General features: G+C 43.2%; 1 protein-coding gene across 10 annotated transcripts in view; it reads right to left on the reverse strand.

The window, feature by feature from the left end:
• MAP7D2 (MAP7 domain containing 2) overlaps positions 1-20,713 on the reverse strand; it is a 103,588-nt gene that overhangs the window by 49,125 nt on the left and 33,750 nt on the right. For all 10 annotated transcript variants that reach the window (XM_041740030.1, XM_041740029.1, XM_041740025.1 and 7 more), the window contains exons 2-3: positions 3,447-3,524; positions 2,162-2,325 (exon numbers count right to left, since the gene is read on the reverse strand). In XM_041740030.1, the coding sequence (XP_041595964.1) occupies positions 2,162-2,325; positions 3,447-3,524 (242 nt within the window). The remainder of the gene's footprint in view (positions 1-2,161; positions 2,326-3,446; positions 3,525-20,713) is intronic.

Here is a 20,713-nt window from a genome sequence, read left to right on the forward strand (position 1 = left end):
CTCTCCTAGTCCTCAAAACCTTTGGAAACCAAGCTGTTTGTGGTGCCCACTTCTGTACTGGCAGACAGGAAGCCCCTGGTCAAGTCTGGGGCTCACCCACACATATGTGAGAAGTTACCAAGAGCAACATCATGGCAACTCTAAGGACATGGAACCAAGACAGGGCTAGGAAGGAGGTGTGGAGTCAACAGGTCTTTTCTGAACTCCTAATATCAGCCCCAGAGAGTTGGGACTTGGCAGGCAAACCAAATACTTTCCAATAAGTTACAGAAGCAAAATGGGCTGCAATGGAATGAACCATTCCTGCAGATATTTCTCTCTGGTTAATAAAGACAGAACATGACAAGAACAAGAAAAGACTGAAGAATCTATGTAGCCACGTGCCAAGCAGAGGGCAGCCCTGCCAAAGATTTCCAGGGAACCATGAGGGTAAATGCAGGGTTCTCCTTTGGAAAGGGGCCCCTGCAATGTAGACCTACCTGTCCTCTCTAAAGATCACCCACAAGAATGCCAAGCAGGTCTAAGCATCAGCAGTCTGCTGACACTGATGTGGTTAACAGGCTGGCCTGCGTGTGGAAAGTTCTTAAGCTCCACCTGGGACTCCAGGGGCCATGAAGGTAGGAGCTGTGGCAGAGGAAGGCTGCTGTTTCCTTGTGTTGCTACACAACCAGGCTCTCAGCCCTGCCCTGCTGTGTCTGGGGAAAAGAGGGAAGCAAGCTCAGCATGTATGTGTAGTGACAAAAATCAGGCAGCATCCCCCATTCCCCATTATCATCCATGTTAGGGGTAAAAGGAAGCACACAAAGCAAACAGAAAATTATCTTGAAGTGCAACCAGTAAAGATTCAGCTGAAAAAAGTCACTGAAGGGAATGTAACATTTCTGAACACTATATGCAAGGTGCTTTGCTGGGTACTTTCACAAAAGTCACTTCCTTTAATTCCTGTGATTACCTCTGTTTTGGGCAGAAGAGACTGAGTTATAGAGATATGAAGAGCTAGGTGACTTGTTCCTGGCTACCAAATGCCCAGTAGTAGAGCTTGGATTTGCACAGGGAGCAGACGAATCCATGCAGCCATCAGGCCACAGCCAACAATGGTAAAGTGGGGCTAAGACCCTTGCAATGACTTTCATTTGCCAAGAGGGACAAAGAAATCATCATTTAAATGAGTGCTTTGTGGGCAAAGATGAGTCTAATTGTGTGTGTGTGTATACATGCGTACATGTTCATGGGTTTTTTTTTTCATTTAAAAAAGAGGAAGGGGTAAAAGATATATAGTCATAAACCAAACAGATTTAAAGATATACCAAACCTATATAAATGTCTCTGAATCCTATAGAACTGGTGATTAACCTCTGTACTGTTCATACTAAATGATGAGTCATTATAGCTTATGAATAAAAAATGATCACCTGATACAAGGCTATGATTACATCCTTAAAATACACTTGTTAAGAAAACCTACTCCCCAAATATGCTTTCTAAATATATTTTCAAAGTTTAGTAATAAAGGACTCTGCAAAAAAAAAAAAAAAGAAGACGAAGAAGAAAAATAAAGGACTCTGCAGTGGTAATAACAATCCATTTCTCTTTTAAAAAGTAACTGTAGAGAAAGGATGATTAAAGCAAGGAACTGCATTAAAATTTACATATACTAGCATCTTTGTATTTGAAGGCAGACAGTTTGCTGTGAATAAGAGAACCAAGTTACCCTCTGCCCTCACATCCCTTCCCCTAGCCCCATGTCTGCCCTAAAGGCACAGGTTCCCAGCACAACCCCCAGACTACACTACCAGGCCCCTATCCATCATCCTCTCTGAGTCTCAAAGTCAGAGAAGGTTAGGTCTGGAAGAAGCCTTGGAGACTGCCAAATTCAGCGCCTCACTTCAGAGATAAGCAAATCAAGCAAATACCCAGACAGTCTAAATGGCTTATCCAAGGTCACAGAACAAATTAACACTTGAGTTGAATGGGTAAATCTCTTCATCCCTACTCCAGGGCTTGCTGTCTTGCTGCTGAGAAAAGGCATGGTGAGGTACCAGAGAGAAAGCTCAGTAGTAAATCTCTCCCGTATCCCAGAGCTGGGCAGGACACTTGGATGCCCTTGAGCACCAAGCCCTGTGGGAGCCACTGTGATGGCTTAGAGGTACTGGGACTTTACCTCCTCCTCCCGGAGCTTCTGCTTCCTCTTCTCTTCCACAGCAGCCCTCTTCTGGTCCTCCCGCTGCCGCTGTTCTTCCAGTTTCCGCCATCGCTCCTCAATTTGCTTTTCATACTGGAGCTTAGCTCTTTTCTGTTTCTCCAGGATCTGCTGCTCCCGGGCAGCTGGGGGAAAGAAAGTGGAAGAGAAGTGTCATTACCAGAGCACCCCACACTGTTTGGATTAACCAAAATGCAGCAGCAAGAGACAAAAAACAAAAACAAACAAACAAAAGCACCCGGTGAGATTCTAGGCTACAGTGCTTGAGATGAAGGGTTCTGGCATCTCTGCCACTAGCTGGGGGACTCTGGGCATGCTAACTACATCATCTCTCTGCCTTGGTTACCTCTTCTGTGAAGTGGGGACCATTGCGTCTGCAAAATCACAGTGTGGTGAAGATTAAATGAGGCTGTGCGTGGAAAGTACACAGTAACTGCCCCTGTACACGGGAGCCACAGCTCCTGCTGCTATCACCAAGTCAGATCTGTCATGGTGGCCAAGCCATACACTAGGCTGAGAAATGAGTTCTAAGGGGACATCCACTAAAAACCATGTTAACTGTGTATGTACCATGCATAAGACATTAAGCTATACAAGGGTTGTAAACTCATGACATTCCCCTCAAGACCTTTCCTAAGGACTATCTATCTGGCAGGGTCAGGGAAGGGTTCCCTGGGAAAAGAATGTGTGAACCAACCAGCAGGAGGCAATCAAGAAGAACCAGAAAGCTCACTTGTCTTAATTCACTATTTACCTACCTCACAGTACCCTGTGGGAACACATCAGACTTATCTGTCTATAGTTTGCAAGAGGTAAGACACCCTTTCTCATCAAGGTTTCCCGTCCTAATACAGAAAATGTCTTAACTGCTAATTTTCTCAGTTCTAAGGATGGCCCTTCTAGATGCCCTGGAAAGAGCCTGAGTGAGTGCACATAGTAGATGCTTGAGGAGGTGGGGGCAGTGACTGTTTCTTGTTCTTCACCACCTACCCACAGTCTCTGGCAGAGTGTCTAGAACACAGCAGAGGTTCAATGTTTGTTAACTGAGTAAATGAACTGTTCTGAGAAATAAATAACAATTGTGAACATGCCAGCCGAAGAGTGGATTCGTTCTCTAGTGCTCATGTTCATCTAGCAACTGTTCTACCTCTCTTCCCATTCACCCATCAATTTCTAAGGATCTTCAGAAAATACACCACCATATTTTTATTCCCTTGAACCTAAACAGCCAAAGGGCACAACTTACCAAGACATTTTTCTCTTTCTTCTCGTCTTTCTTTAGCCAGTCTCTGTCTCTCATCAGATCTTAAAAAACCATCCATGCCTACAAAAAATAAAAACAAGATGAATTAATTCTTCCCTCTGTCCCTATCTGCTGAGTGCCAGGGGCCGTTGGTCCTGCACCCTGGGGGTCTGGCCACACATATACATCATCTATCACCATCACTTAATCCACGGAGGCCCAATACATTATTCCCTAACACACACACACACACACACACACACACGGCCAAGCCCTGAGAGCTGAGGGGTAGTAACCACAGCTTTCACATTCACCCACCAAGCTGTGCTGTAGTGGCCCCAATGCCAATCCTGGAGAACCACAGTCTTTCCCTAGTCCTCTGTGCCCAGGATTGGCCCTGGAGGGGGTCAGAAAATACAGCAAGTGCCAGGGAGGCTTGGTACTGTGCAGAAAAGCCCATAAAGCCTCCCCAAGCCTGGATCCCAAGGGAGAAGAGAAGCACAAAAGTGGACACAATTATTAAACAGATAGTGAACATTCTACTTTCTGAAGGGAGCCAAATGCTGAGGGACACATACAAGTTCCTTGGTAAACACTGAGAAATATAAACACTCAAGTTTGATTTTGGTTCTGCTAAATTTGCTCCAATGTCAATCTTAGCATTTTAGAATCAAAAAGAAGAAATAAAATGTACTCCTGTTTGTCATGTAAATATCTATAAAAATAAAAGGAACAGATGGCAGTTCCTCCCCCACAAAATGTCCAGGAAACATCCCAGAAGCTCCACATCTCTACCCATCTTCTACAGGACCATAAAGGGTTTTCTGAGTCAAAGATCAAATGATATTCATGGTCATTTTAGAATTAGAAATAATTTACTACACTCAGTCACAATCAATCATTCATGAGCATTACTTATGTAATATTTAGGGACAACATCTTGGAGAAATCAGCTTCTGTGTTAATACAACCAGACTCACTTTCATAGGCCCAGGCCCTCTTTTTGGTAGTGTCATATGCTGACCTCATGGTGTGCCTTGCTGCCACAATTACCTACACCCCTTTTGGGGAAGTTCCTGTGACTATCCAGGAGAGAGACTAGAGGCTTGGACTCAATAAAGGCAGCAGGAATACAGAGATGAATGTGATAAACACTGGATTGTCACAACTCCCCATGGGCATCTGATTTTGCAGCCTGGATTATATATCAGGTATATTAAAGCTCAAGACTAAAGTGCTAGAAAATCAACCTGGACTATAAATGCCATTACTCATGTTTGTTTTTAGTTAGCTCTTGATCATCATGCTACCAACAACATGAACATCATCAAGAATTTGAAGGCCCAACTTCTAAGCTCATCATTGCTGACTCCCCACAGTTTGATCCCAAACTCTCTTCCCAACCAACTTGACATCAGCACTGCCTCTTTCTTCCACACACCTTCCAGCTCAAAATACCCTTCTCCCACATCCCCACAGCTATTTAAATCCCACCTACCTTTAGGATCTCACAGTGCCCCAGACCCCATCATGTTATTCTCCCTCACAGTTGGCAGAACCCTAATTCCATTCTGCTTGGTTACAGAGTTCTCTGATTCAGTATCCCTGGGAGGATGGAGAGGCTACTGAGGCAAGGGTGGCTTATCTACGTTTGGGTCACCCCAGCTTGGGGTACCACTCCTCAACAGTGCCCCTGAGGTGAACACACAATGCTCAAAGGCAAGCATGTAGTCTTGCCTATAAGACAAGAGAGAGAAAAACCAAGTTTCTCTTTTTTCTAAATGCTTTCAGGCTCTAATGTCTACATCAATCAAGAATTTGATTAATAATGGGCAGCCTCAGTGGCTCAGTGGTTTAGCGTCGCCTTCAGCCCAGGGTGTGATCCTGGAGACTTGGGATGGAGTCCCACATCAGGTTCCCTGCATAGAGCCTGCTTCTCCCTCTCCCTGTGTCTCTGCCTCTCTCTCTGTCTCTCTGTCTCTGTCTCTCATGAATAAATAAATAAAACTTAAAAAAAGAATTTGATTAATAAGAATTTATTCTGTGTGAGAAGTTACAAAGTGAAGCTCAGCACCCCTGGACAGATGCTTGCTTGTGTCAGCACCCATATCAACCCGTCCCTCCCAGCAGGACCTGAACCTTACTCTGTATTGCCCATGTCACCCTTCAGATGTTAATGAGCCAGCCCTGTATCTGAGGTACAGTCTGAGAAACACTAAAAGTGTTCTTCAAATAGAAGAAAAAAACAAGGAAAAGGGCCAAGCACATTGGGAACTGGCCACATTACCCAGATGCTTTACAAAAACAAGTTGCTCTGTTCCAGGGATATGCATTATTTTAGGCTGCCCCCTTGTGGGCACTTGTAAGAGTCACAACTACAAATCATTTCCTTTCCAGAAAATCTTCATTACCGTGCTCAAAGTCATCATCACACACACACACAAAAAAGTCATCATCACGTGCTTCATCATAATAGGAGGTGACCCAGTTACTGTGGATCAAAGGCACTTCTTGGATTTCCTTGGGTCAGTCACCTTATGATGCAGGTACTATTTCAATCCTCATAGTTGTAGAAAGGGAGGCACAAAGAGGTTAATTAACTTGTCTGAGGTCACACCATCAGAAAGTGGAAAAGCCAGATCCTAATCCAAGAACCTAACTCTAGGACCCACACTCTTAACTACTGTTCTCTTGTAAAGGAAGAAATGTAACAGCTTGACCTTAATGCCTATGAATGAAATCTGTCACCCAGTATCACACACAAGGAACAAATCCCATCTTTGTCTCTGGAATAAGTCTGCAAATTTGGAGAGGTCTAAGTCTAGCTCATTAGAGAGGTATCAAATAAGCACTACTGTAAGCCAAGCACTGGCTGGCTGGGTGCAGATCTGGCCAATGCCCAGGCAGGGTAATTATTTGCTTCCTCTTCAAACTGATGGTTTGGAAATGTTTTAGAGAGGCTGATGCTAGGTGGGAAAGGGGGTTAGCCAGAGAATCTTGGGGACAGCCATGGAAAGCAGTCCTGCTTTGGCTTCAATGAAGAGGGTGAAGTGACTCAAACATTCCAATATGGGTAACCTGGAGTCTCTGTATTGTCACACAGAGTTGCAAGCCATGTGCGGCTACTTCACTTTAAGATAATAAAAATTAAATGCAATTAGGGGAGCCTGGCTGGCTCAGTTGGAAGAACATGTGACTCTTGATCTCAGGGTTATGAGTTCGAGTCCCACACTGGGTATTTAGATTCCTTAAATAAACTTAAAAAATTAATTGCAATTAAAAGTTCAGTTCCTCACCACACTGGTCACATTTCAGACACTCACTCTCCACATGAGGCTTGCAACTATCACACTGGACAGCACTGAAGGAGAAATCTGGCAGCTCCCTCTTGTGATCCCTTCCTTAACGCTTAGCTGCTCTGGGGCACATATGGATAAGCAAGATCTCAGAGTTCAATCAGGGTTGTAAGGCTGGCGTAGGGCCTCGTTCTTTCACACAGCTTGGCCCCTCCTGACTACAAGAACTCTCAATCATTTCTAGAACATTCATTTGAAGAAAAGCCAAATAATTAACTTGCATCTCCAACTTCCATCTTGTGCCTTTCCATGACGCTCTAGGAACCTCTGCTGAGAAGCACCCGGCTTATCCCAGTAGAGCACAAACCAGACCACCTCTATTTGTTAGGGGCCATGGACTTAACCAGTTATTACCACTAGTACAGCACAGAGGAATTGAGGTATACCATGATTAACACAGTCAGGGTAAATAATATATAAACATTAACAATACCAAGAGACCTCCTCTAAAGACCCAGTATACTTAAGGGTTAATGCTCAATTTGGTTCCTACAGGTAGCCTTCTCTCTGTATGGCCTGAAATTCTAAAATGTTTAGTTTTCCTACCCAATAAATCATCCTTTGTCCATTAATACCTTGTACTATATGCGTACACTTGTTTCTTTTTTATTAAACCAGAGACTCAATTTTATCTTTGAACCCCATGAGAAGAGATGGAGAATAGATCTGTGCTTGTCAGAGGATAGGGAAGAAGGGTAGAAAGGAGTAGGTGGCTATTAAAGGGCAGCATGAGGGATCCTGTGGTAATGGAAATGTTGTCTATCTTGACTATATCAGTGTCACCACTTTGGTTAGGACAATGTACTACAGTGCTGCAAGCTAGTATTGTTGGGGAAAACCAGGTAAAGGGTATATGGGATCTCTCTGTAGAATCACTTATAACTGTATGTGAATCTACAGTGACCTCAAAATAGAAAGTTTAATTTAGGGATGCCTGGGTGGCTCAGTGCATGATCCCAGGTTGGGAGACTGAGTCTTGCATCAGGCTCCCTGCAAGGAGCCTATTTCTCCCTTTGCTTGTGTCTCTGTCTCTCTGTGTCTCTCATGAATAAATAAAATCTTTTTTTAAAAAAAAGAAAGTTTAATTTAAAAAATATGGCTAAGGGGTGAAGCCCTGGAGAAGAACTAAAGACAGAGGGAGCAGAGGATATCTTCCTGGGAGGTGTCTCACTCAGGAGAAGGACAAGGGGTATACATGTCAGAGCCATGCCTGTGCCATTCCTGATGCAAGAATGCTTCCCAGGACAATAGCATTCAGGTAATGTGCACTACTGAAACAGAGGCCTCGTCCTGAGCAACTCACTCCATGGAAATGAAAATGAAACAGGGATACTGAGCAGCTACACAACTACTTTATGTTAACAGAACACCGTAAAATTTCATACTTCACTGATGTGCTCTTGCTTGGAGTAACTTCCCATTATCCTTGGGCTGTAGCAATACATTTTTAAAAACTAATTTTAAAATGAATTTTATTAGCCTTAGCACTCTCTCACTAGAATATTAATGAGCTGATATCAGTCCATTATTCATGGTACTGGTAATAACCATTATCAAAATACAAAGTTTTTAGGGGAAGCCAGCTGTGTTCGACTTTTAAAAATTAATTGTATTAAATGAATTTTAAAGTAACTTTCCCAAACATACTCATATCAATGCAACTGAGTCAGTGTCCATAAAAAAGAAAAGGGAACTAGAAATGAAGAGCTTATCAAATAATAAATACAATGCTTGCCAGCCACCTCCCAGTGGAGCATCCTCCTCTCTGTGGACTGGCAAGGCATGAATGTATTCACCTCCGTGGTGACTCGTGCTGTCATCTGTCTCAATGCAGGAAGACCAGTGGTTCTCAAATATGGCTACACAATGGAGTCACCTTGGGAGCTTTTAAAAGGACAGATGCATTTCCCTCCCAGAGGCTACTATCTTAGACTTACTATCTTAGGTGTAAACAGAATGGTAGTGCTTTAAAAACTCCCATGTAATTCTAACATGCAGCAGGACTGAGAAATGTCCTAGCCCACTACTCCCCTGCCACTGGAGTATGCATCAGAACCACCTGGAGGGCTTGTGAACTCTTACTACCAGGTGGCACTCCCAGAGCTTGTGACAGAGTGGGCCTGGGGTGAGCTGGAGAATCTGCCTTTCTAACAAGTTCCCAGGTGAGGCTGATGCTGTTGGTTCAGGGCCCACATCTTGAGAACTGTTGTTCTAGACTATGCTCACTCTACACTGCAAGGCCTTGCCCATGGCTCCTCTGTGGATGTCTGGAGCCCAGGAGAATGTGGGGGTCACAAAGTGGGATGGAGGGAATGTAAAGAGATGATTGACCATGTGCCTGCAAAGAGATGATCCCCACACACAGCAGTTCCCTTTGCTACGGTTGTTACTGCCCCACATGCTATATGGCCTGGGCCTGCCTGTTCATTTGCCCCTTGCCCTTTAAACTCTTATCTCTCAATCCCCAGCACCTTGCACATGGTACTCAAACACTTACTGAATGAATAGGCCATGAATATTATGTCCCATTGACTGAAACCTCCCCATGTGTAGAGCATTTAAACCTTTTATCAGTAATGTCTATAAAAACAAGTAACATTTTGAAGCATCTTTGTACCTGTTATGCTGCTGCAGTTGGGCAAGGAGTACCAAGATAAAGAAAGGAAAGCAGTTTTTCCCACTGCCCCCAATGTTCCCCCACAAGGCTAAAATAAATCTTTCCTCTAAATTCTATCAGTGCTCTGCCTCTCTCAGCCCTTTTCCCTCTTTTTTTTTTTTTTTAATTTTTTATTTATTTATGATAGTCACAGAGAGAGAGAGAGAGAGGCAGAGACACAGGCGGAGGGAGAAGCAGGCTCCATGCACCGGGAGCCTGATGTGGGATTCGATCCCGGGTCTCCAGGATCGCGCCCTGGGCCAAAGGCAGGCGCCAAACCGCTGCGCCACCCAGGGATCCCCCCTTTTCCCTCTTTAATTTGAATTGGGGTCCCTCTCTCATTCATGGTCCTCAAGCACAGGAAGCTCCACCCTCCACACTGTTACCCATTCCAGTCCATCGATCAGGATATAAGCTTCTTTTTTCTTCCCTTTTTTTTTTTTTGAAGATTTATTTACTTATTTTTAAAAGATTTTATTATTCATGAGAGACACAGAGAGAGACAGAGAGAGACAGAGAGAGACAGAGAGAGAGAGAGGCAGAGACACAGGCAGAAAGAGAAGCAGGCTCCATGCAGGGAGCCCGATGTGGGATTCGATCCCGGGTCTCCAGGATCACTCCCTGGGCCAAAGGCAGTGAGTGCTAAACCGCTGAGCCACCTGGGCTGCCCAAGGTTTTATTTTTAAGTACACTCTATACCCAATGTGGGGCTTGAACCTAAAACTCTGAGATCAAGAGTTGCATGCTCTACTGACTGAGCCATCAAGCGAACCCAAAATTAGCTTCTTAAGGGAAAGACCCATGTCCCATTTCTTCCTGTAGCCCCAAGGGCCTAGTACAGTATTCTGTACTATGATAAGCACTTAATAAATGCTGAATTCACAGGCACCTACTGTGTGCCAGGCCCAGAAAGGATATTAAGAGACACATTTCCTTGTTTCTTGTGATCCTATGACAAGCATCAGAGCAAAGGCCTGTGGCCTTTGTATGACCTGACCCACTTATTTAAACTTCAAAAGCCTCAGTTTCCCATACTTAAAAGGGATATGGAATGCTAGCTCTAGGGACTCACCATCTTGTAACACATCATTATGCTATGAGAAGGCCAAGTCAAACAGTGGGTCTCAGGAAAGTGTTCCAGCCAACAGAACCAACAGCTATCACCAACTGTCTGCCTCTGAGTGTGCCATCTTGGCCCTCCAGCTGCCCTTCAGTAAAGATCTCAAGTTAGAACCACTCCATCAACCCCAAGGCAACACAAAGAATCCTGAGAAAGAAGGCAACATTATAAACTGTTCAGTCTTGGTGTAGTTTGTTACACAGCAATGTAACCAGAAAACCAGTCCACCAATCAACCAAAGGCAAACAAGCAACAATTTTGGATCACTCAGCATAAGGGACCCAGATTATGCACCACCCTAAACTGCTCAGACTCATGGGCTCACCAACCCTGGACCTCAGCCACCTGTCATGCTCCTTAGCCACAATTGTTCTAGTGATGGCTCAAGTAGCTTCTCACTCACCACGCCCTGGAAGCTGCTCCTGCCACTGCCTCCAACAGAGGAGCCCCCATACATGACACCAGGTAAAAAGGAGCAATGGTAGCACCTTGACATTGACAAGGCCAGTCCTGCAGAGGCCAGGAAACATGACCCAGAGGACACAGGGGTTAAGGCCCTGTGACAAGCATTCTGAGACAGAAAGGTGACAATGGATGAATTGCTTGCTCTTCCTTTATTAGTGAACTGGGATTCTACTGAGTCACTGGGGATTCCTAACCTCTCTGGACACGGCCTGAGGGTTCAAGCACTACCAGCTGCATTTGGTTGCAATGCCATAGTCAGCTTGATGATGCATAATCTTTTATTTTCTCTCCTTCCTTCCCCAGCTCATATACATTTCCCCTCATTCTTAATTCTTAGGGAGCATACCCCTCAATAAAGTGCTGATGGGTATAAAAGAGGAGGTGTACCTGCATATGAATGTTCATAGCAGCATCATTCAGAATAGCCACAAAGTGGAAACAACTCAAATGTCCATCAACTACTAAATGGATAAATAAAACATGGTATGTTCATATAATGAAATGTTATTTGGTCATAAAAAAAAAGGAATGAAGGGGATGATGGGCTGTTAATGGATACAGGATTTCTTTTAGGGATAATGGAAATGTTCTGGTATTAAATAGTAAACGATGGTTGTACAACACTGTCAATGTACTAAACCATACCAAAGTTTACACTTCAAAATGGTAACATGTTATGTGAATTATATTGCAATAATAAAATCTTGCAGAAGGAAAAAAATCATCATATGGAGGGCTCCACGATAACATTTAAAATCTCATCTGTGGCCTTCATCCAAGTCTCCCAAGTTACTGCTTTGACTTTTTCCTCTCAATTATCCAAATGGTATATTTGGTTCCAATAAAGCATTTTTCATACAATGAGAATGCATGTGGTTCATCTGAGTATGTAAAAATCATACATATACATATAATCCCTGAAAAATATCTGCCACACAATTTCAAGATCTTTGTTATATTTTATAAAACTGGGGAACAAAAGTGAATATTTGTAAGCTGAAAGAAAAGAAAATATATCTGCTACTGTTTGTTCAAAAGATGGGGGAGGGGATGAAAAAATAAATTATAAATGTGTTATGATACACAATTATGATTACATGAAGTGATGATATATGTGAAGAATTTTCCATTATGATAAAAATAAAAGCTCATTAAATGTTAGTGGCTATTATTTTTAGGGGGGCTATATTTTGAGATTAAAGAAATTGAAACTCAAAAAGTCATGACCCACCCAATGTCATACTAAGTGGGAGGATTCTCATTTCTCTCTGTACTCCACTGTGATTTTTCCTACACTCTGCTACAGAATCATATTCAGATCAATGAAGGGGAGGAAGGTGAAAATTCCAGAGGGGTAATGGCATATGCAAAAATATGCTAGAAAATAATAGTTAAAGCCTGAAATCTCATTGAACTTCAATCCTACCAGTAAACTGAAAATCAATTGACAGAATCTAGAACCTTTTTCATCTTTGCATGAGGGTATTGTTTTTGTCCAGAAAGCATCACATATTCCTCTCTTAAGTTTTTCAATTAAAATCTCAAAAACAGGGCACCTGGGTGGGTCAGTGGTTGAGCGTCTGACTTCGGCTCAGGTCGTGGTCCCGGGGTACCGGGATCGAGTCCCACATTGGGCTCCCTGTAGGAGCCTGCTTCTCTCTCTGCCTGTGTCTCTGTCTCTCATGAATAAATAAATTAAAAAAAATAAAATCTCAAAAACAATTACAATCCCATAGGGTTACTAAACTTTCTATTTAAATTTCTTTCATTGTGGAACTAAATCTCAATTCTCAGTAGGTCCTGTTGGCATCTGTCCATATTTCAGGATGACTGCTTTAATGCAGTGGACTGTAATGAAAATCAACAGCACCAAGAGTTGACAGATCTTCTAAAGATTCTTGTCCTGCAACCTGATTTTTCTCCAAAATGAAATTCATATCCATTAAAGGATTCTGAGAATAATAAATCAACCCTTACACTGTTACAATCAGGATTTAATCATATCAGTGCACAATGCACAAAAAAAAAATCCCCCAAAAGAAAAAAAATCCCCAAAAAGTAAATTTAATAAATTAAATAATTAATAAAATAAATTTCAAGATCCCAAATCATGGAATTCAGGGTGGAAGAGCTCTCAGAGGCCCAATTCAACCCTCTACTTGCAGAGAGAGAGAGAGAGAGAGAGAGAGAGAGAGAGAGAGATGGGGAGGTTTGGTCCCTTTCCTCCACCAGAAAAGAACTGTCTTTATCCAACTGGCTTCCTCCATCTGCCCATCTGATATGCTGGATCAGTTCTTGGGCTTTTGTTATAGATAGAGAATGTAGGTAAAAAGGGTTTCAGGATTGTAAGAAGTGAATCAGCTTCGATTAATAGACACTGGAAAGGGAGGCAAACCTGTATGAGGGAACAAAAGAGAGAAGGAAGTAAGAGGACGACATGGGAGTCAGAAACCTTGTTAAGGCTGCCTCTGGGTACAATTCTGCTTGGGAGCTGAACACAGGAAGCGTTTCAAGAGACTCCTGGAAGGTATGGTATATGTGTGTGTAACATTGGGAGCCAGAGGAATAGGCAAAGAGCTACAGGTTAGAATTCAATCTTTTGACACTCTCCTAATCTCCAGTAAAGATCTGAATTGCTTTTAATCTCTTTTGGTTACTGAGTTCTATTTCTTTGGCTATCACTTGAGCTTTGGATATTTATTTTAGAAACAAATGCCTAGGGAGGAGCTAACCTCAGGGGAATCAAGGGTTATAGAGACCCTTCAGTGGCCATTAATTCCATATTCTGTCTCTGATAAGAGCAGAAACGGGTCACTTCAACTCCAAAGATACCATTTCTCTCCATACCTTAATAACTCTTTTGAGATTTTTGGGGACAAACACAAATCCAGTGATTCTCAAGCTTTAGCTTACATCAGAAGAATCCCTCAGAAAGCCTGTGAAAAACAAATTGCCGGGCCCCACTTCCAGAATTTCTGAATCAGTAGGGCTAGTAAGGTCTGGGAATCTGCAGTTCTAACAAATTCCCAGGTGATGCTAATGCTATGTGGTCTGGGGACCTCACTTTCAGAACCACTGATCTAATCCATTTCTCAAATGCTATAACCAGTTCTTCTGAACTGGTTTAAATTTTAGTTTCAATGGTAAGAAAAAGTCACTATTACAATCCCATTTACTACTTTCAACATGTCTCTTTTTCAAGGATGATGTCATAATTTATACTTTTGAAGGAGGCAGGGCTGGAAATGCCTTTTATGTTCAATAGCCGACTTACTAGGATGAAGGCATAGACATCCAGGTATCAAAATAAATTAAAAAAAAATGCATATAGATACTAAAATGTCCTTGAGGGCAGCCCAGGTGGCTCAGTGCTTTGGCACCGCCTTCAGCCCAGGGCGTGATCCTGGAGACCCAGGATCGAGTCCCACATCGGGCTCCCTGCATGGAGCCTGCTTCTCCCTGTGCCTGTGTCTCTGCCTCTCTCTGTGTGTGTCTCTCATGAATAAATAAAATCCTAAAAAAAAAAAAAATAAATAAAATGTCCTTGAAAAAAAAGAAGTGGAGAAATATGGAACGATATAAGAATGTATGCAAATCTATGCTGTTATTATGTTTTTATGAAATATGCTCACTAAACTCCTATAGGTTTCCTTTAAAATAGCTAAATGAATTACGTTTTCTGGAAAAATGCAGACATGATAATAATACTACTAAATGACTCAAATGATCCCTAGATGATTCTTTAAAAAAAACAAAAAAAGATTTGAGAGAAAGAGAAAGCATGAGTGGAGGGTAGGCAGAGGGAAAAGGAGAAGCAGACTCTCTGCTGAGCAGGGAGCCCGATGTGGGGTTTGATCCCAATCTTAGGGTTTGAACCCTAAGATCATGACTTGAGCTGAAGGCAGATGCTTAACCAACTGAGCCACCCAGATGTCCCTCCTAAATGATTTTCTTAAACAAGGACTGCACAATAGAGAGAATGACCAGTTGGTTTTTTTAAGTGTAGAACTGGGTGAAGTTCAATCAATCATAAAGAACATAGAACTTTGACATTAAGGCTGAATAATGAGAATGAATCTCCTCCTTACCCTGAAACTTGACACATAATCATCACCAATATGCCACAAAATTTTCCGCAGATGGTTACTGGAAAAAGGCACAAGGGTGAAGTTCTGTAGCAAGTGCTCTCGGACCCCTCTCCTAAACAATAAGGAGAACAGTAGTCCCTATCTTACTCATGAGGGTTTAAATGGGAGATTACAGGCACTGCTTCACTGTGCCCAGCACACAGTGGAAGCTCAACCATTTGAGCTATTCTTTGTTAGCATTCCAGCCAGCCTGTTCCTGTTCAGGGTTCTTCTTTTCCACTATTGAAGTCTTCTGAAAACCAATCCTGCTACCTTTCCTAGTGGGGCAATTAGAATGCATACAACAGCATCAGGCTAAAATCAGGGCAAGCTTTCTTTTTCTTTTTTTTTTAAATTTTTTTTTTTTTTACGATAGGCACACAGTGAGAGAGAGAGAAAGGCAGAGACATAGGCAGAGGGAGAAGCAGGCTCCATGCACTGGGAGCCTGACGTGGGATTCGATCCCGAGTCTCCAGGATCGCGCCCTGGGCCAAAGGCAGGCGCCAAACCGCTGCGCCACCCAGGGATCCCTCTTTTTCCATAAGAATTAAACTAGAACACATATACATATATGTGTGTATGTATGTAGGTGTGTGTGTGTGTGTGTGTGTGTGTATTTGATTTCTCATCTTCTTCCAACAGTATCAGTTACCAATTATCACTAGTATCTATGACATGTAGACACATGCCTCTTCTGGTAAATCAATAGAAATGAGACCCTGTCTTTAGCAGCATAAGTAGTTTCTTACCAGAAAAAGAATATGTAGATGATATTTCACAAACATTAACTATGAAGGCTGTATATGATGATGCTGATGCTGTTCATCACTACTTTAACAGTAAATTTCCTAATTATATTCATATACACATAGTCAAATGTCCCAAGAATACCCACTCCAGCAACTCCAATAAGTTCCCTAGAATCAAGTGAAAACGTGTCACATTATAAAATTCAACCATACCCAGTTTCGTAAAATGTACACATATTCATGGGCCAGACTGTCTTTTTCTAAAGGTACCATTTATTAAGCACCTATTTCCTGCCGGGCATTATGTTTTTCAAATGTTATTTAATGTTCATAATAATCCTAGGATGTGGAAGATACCCTTATATTACAGATAAGGAAACAGACTCAAAGTTAAGAAATCTGCCCAAAGTCACAGGTGCTATGTAGCAAAGCCTGGATCTTAGGCCTGTCTGGCTGATTCTCAAGCTGAAAGGCACCAACTCAGTACTGACAGAAAAGGAAGGCCACCTAAAGGAAAGAATACTGACCTAGGGATCTAGATGTCCAGAAACTGGGAGCTATTCTTATTGGGATGCACAAAGGAACACAAGAAAATGGGCTCAGCCTGGGCTCACTCAAATACCTGCTCAGCACACACTGACAGTGTGACTACTAAGGAAGCTTCTAAGCCTTAGTTTTCTCATCTGTTAAATAGGGATAATTGGAGTACCTGTGTTGTAGAGTAATGTAAAGTTTGAAGTAGAATATATGTAAAGCTCTTAGCACATATTAAAAGCACATAATAAATAGGGCAGCCTGGGTGGCTCAGCGGTTTAGCGCTGCCTTCAGTCCAGGGCGTGATCCTGGAGACCTGGCATCGAGTCCCATGTCGGTCTCCCTGCATGGAACCTGCTCCTCCCTCTGCCTGTGTCTCTGCTTCTCTCTCTTCTCTCTGTCTCTCATGAATAAATAAAATCTTTAAAATAAAAAATAATAAAAGTACATAATAAATATTAGCTAACAGTATCATCATCATCACCATCATTATCACTGGCTTAGATGTGGTCCTTAAATGAGAATGCAAATACAAGTGCTTAGGACATATTAAGCTCTCAGACTGCATTCATGTTCATCAGTATCATCATTATTATCCCCCTCTGCACCACCACAATGGCTACTACTATAGCCTAGAACTAGTCCCTGATCCCCCCTCCTCATCTTTAAAACCTGCTTTCAAATCAGCAATATCTTCAGCTTGCACCAGTACTCCAGTGGCAGACCCACCAGGCATCTCAGGAGCTCCTGACCCTGTCTGCTAGGGTGAAGGCCAAGTAGGTACTTGTCAAAAATCACCTGATGGTGCACTTAAAATATGTACATTTTGTGTACGATACCTATTTGTAACACCCCAACAACTATGATAACAAATAGAAAAAGCAAAATGTAGTGCTGGGTGATCTGTTATATGTCATTAGTGCCCCCAGGCTACCAGGACTAACCCAGGCAACCACTGTGACCCTGTGAAGAAGTGTGGGTGGACACTCAGACTCTTAAGGGCAGCATGGGAGACAAAAGGTAAGCCTCACCAGAGCCAGTGTGGAAACTGAAGTCACTTGCAAAGGCCCAGGGAGGGTGGCTCAAGCTGCAGGGCTCTTAAAAACTGCCTCATGATTCAGGAAATAAGGAGGTCTAACAAGCTAGCTTCTTGCCTTGAAAATCATTCTCTTCCAAGTTCACTATTAACCTTTAACTGTTTCCACACATACCAGATCCCAGATACCACTGTCCAAATGACCTGGCTCTTTTCTACAGCCACCAGGAAAACTGTCTCTGTAGGATCTCTTCCATATTATGTGGAAAGCTTGGCCCCAGTGGCTTCTTCTTGGCTCCATCTATGCAGTCTGCCCCAAAGTACCCCAGTCAAAGCACCCTGAGTAAATCTCTTCATATCTCGGAATTTCCAGCTGCTCTTCTGTAAAGCAGGAACATCACTACCTACTTCAGGGTTATGGGGGTCTTGTGAAACACCTGGCAGCAGGAGTAGTCACAGTTGGCCCCATTCCCCTGATGATATATGAGAATGCAGACCAAACAAGTTGTGGCAGATGCTCACTGGGCCCAAGCCCTGGGCCATGGAATCATAACCTCCATATTTCAGTCTTCCCAAGAATCCCACAAAATCCCCCCAAGAAACCCCCCACAACTTCCTAAGAAGTCAGTTTCCATTCTAAGACTTGTTCTTCCTTGCTAATAATTCACTTAGAAAGTGAGAGGAACAAAATCAAAGGTGTCTAAAAGAAGACAACAAACAGGTAAAAAATTCAACTTGATTAATTACTGGGCACTGTGATGCACAAACTTGCCTCCCACCCTGGTGTTCATCTGGGAGGCAGGAGTTACCTGGATTCCTGTGTTTCTACAATCAATTTAATGTAAGTATATATCATTTCAAAAGAACCTATATGCACAGCATACTCTACTCACAACATGATTTACTAGTTAAATGAAACCTATATAACGTACCCTCTACCATTCTGAGTTCTTGGCTGGGACTTCTGGTAACAGAAAGAGAATTTTAAATACTATCTTCACCTAGAGACAAAAGAAAGATGTTGGGGGGGGAGGGGCGTTGCAATTCATGGAAGGTAAGGAGAAAAAATACTAGTTAAACAAAAGTTGCCCTACTGTGCAGATATGTCTCTCAGGTGAAAAAGTTTGCTCCAGTAATAGCTCTCTTCCTGGTATTGGCCCTCTTTCTATTGCAAAAACTTTTTAGATTTATTTATTTATTTTAGAGGGGCAGGGCAGAGGGAGAGAATCTTCAAGCAGACTCCCTGCTGAGCACAGAGCCCAACACGGGCTCTATGTCACAACCTATGAGATCACAACCTGAACCGTGACAACAAGGGTCAGTCGCTCAACTATCTGAACCACCCAGGTGCTCCTACTGCAAATTTTTAAAAATAGGGATGCCCAGGTGGCTCAGTGGTTTGGTGCCTGCCTTCAGCTCAGGGCGTGATCCTGGAGACCCACGATCCAGTCTCACATTGGGCTCCCTGCAGGGAGCCTGCTTCTCCCTCTGCCTGTGTCTCTGCCTCTCTCTGTATCTCTCATGAATAAATAAATAAAATCTTAAAAAAAATAAACATAGACTTCCCTTACAAATTCATCCTTATGTAAAAGAAGCATATTTGGGGGATCCCTGGGTGGCGCAGCAGTTTGGCGCCTGCCTTTGGCCCAGGGCGCGATCCTGGAGACCCGGGATCGAATCCCACGTCGGGCTCCCGGTGCATGGAGCCTGCTTCTCCCTCTGCCTGTGTCTCTGCCTCTCTCTCTCTCTCTGTGACTATCATAAATAAATAGAAAATTGAAAAAAAAAAAAAGAAAAAAAGAAGCATATTTGGGGTGCCATATTCTGCCACCCTTCAACATCTAAGCATAAGGCTCACCAAGAGAACTGGGTGGTTCCATGCTGAGATCCACATTCCCAGGATTCTTTGCCATGTGGTGGCCAGTCACCTCTCCTCCACATTCAAGCCCACTCCCCCAAGGGTGTCTCTAGTCATCACAGAATTGTTTGCAGTCACAAGAATTTGGACTCCACCCATCCTGTCAAGCGTGACCACAAAAAACCCAGAGAAGTGGGAGCTGGCACCAGAAAAGGGAGTGAACATGGAAAGCAGAGCAAGTATTGAGATTTCTACCATGGACAAGGCACACAAGGTCAGATGTCTGAACTTGGCCTCAAGGTCCTTTACAGGTAGGGAGGCTCTGACATACGGGGCTTTGGTTTGAGTATCCAGAGGCTCACCTGATGCAGGGATCCAAGCAAGGGGTAAGGCTCTGATTTGCAGACCCTTAAATAGCCCTCCCATCCCCCAGAAAGTATGGAGAAGGCAGCTAGGTACAGTGTCTGGGAGCAAGAGCTCAGGAGCCAGGAAGGCCTGGTTCCAATCCCACTGAGATCAAGGAGCATCAATGGAAAGGGAGATGGAGGAGGAAAGGGCAAAGGGGAAAGAGGAAGGGAGAGAAGTGGGGAGGGTTTGAGTGAAGGAATTAATGTGTGTATGCATGCATGTGTGTACTGCTCAGAACACTGCCTGCTGTAGTCATTGCTCGATAAATGTTAGGAATCGGTATGTCTAAGCCTGAAGCACCCAGCTGTCCTTCAGTGGTATGGCAGGGGCAGATTGCATACCAGGAGAAGTGGCTGTGAAAATGCAAGCCCCCAACTCACCATCCTGAGATAAGACTCAGAAAGGCCTTGGACATCTGGAAAAAGGACCAAACACAGGGGAAAGGGATTATTCTTACTTGCTTTGTCAGCAATAAAGTACAAGAGATTTACAAACATCTCTTTGAAACTGTGGACAGAATCCAGCAGGTAATAGCTAGTAAAGAGACATTAACTGTGGCATTCCATTATTAGTACTGTCATTTGATGTTCTCTTCAAGGTGGTGTGTATGTTTGATGACCATGAAAGTAAAAGATGTGTAAAGGATCCCAGAGTGTCACTGGAAGCCTTTCTGGTCAATCTTCGTGCCATGCCTGACCTAGCTGAGGCCCAGAGTCGCAATGGTGGGAAGAGCCGTGTCCTTGAGCATGAGCTAGGCAGGTCACAGAGCTCCTTGTCCTGAGCCCATTATTTTGACTTTGTTTCCTCAGAGTTTCCACACACTGACATGCTCATAGGCACTTAAGGTCCCTTCATCCTCACATTACAGAGTTGGCAGGAGCCTTCACTCTCCCTGTAGAGAATCCGTTGTTCCTAGGCTGCTTGCTTTGCCTCTGCTGTCTCACTGGGCACCAGACCTGAT

Source organism: Vulpes lagopus, chromosome X (assembly GCF_018345385.1).
Source record: "Vulpes lagopus strain Blue_001 chromosome X, ASM1834538v1, whole genome shotgun sequence".
NCBI classification, from domain to species: domain Eukaryota; kingdom Metazoa; phylum Chordata; class Mammalia; order Carnivora; family Canidae; genus Vulpes; species Vulpes lagopus.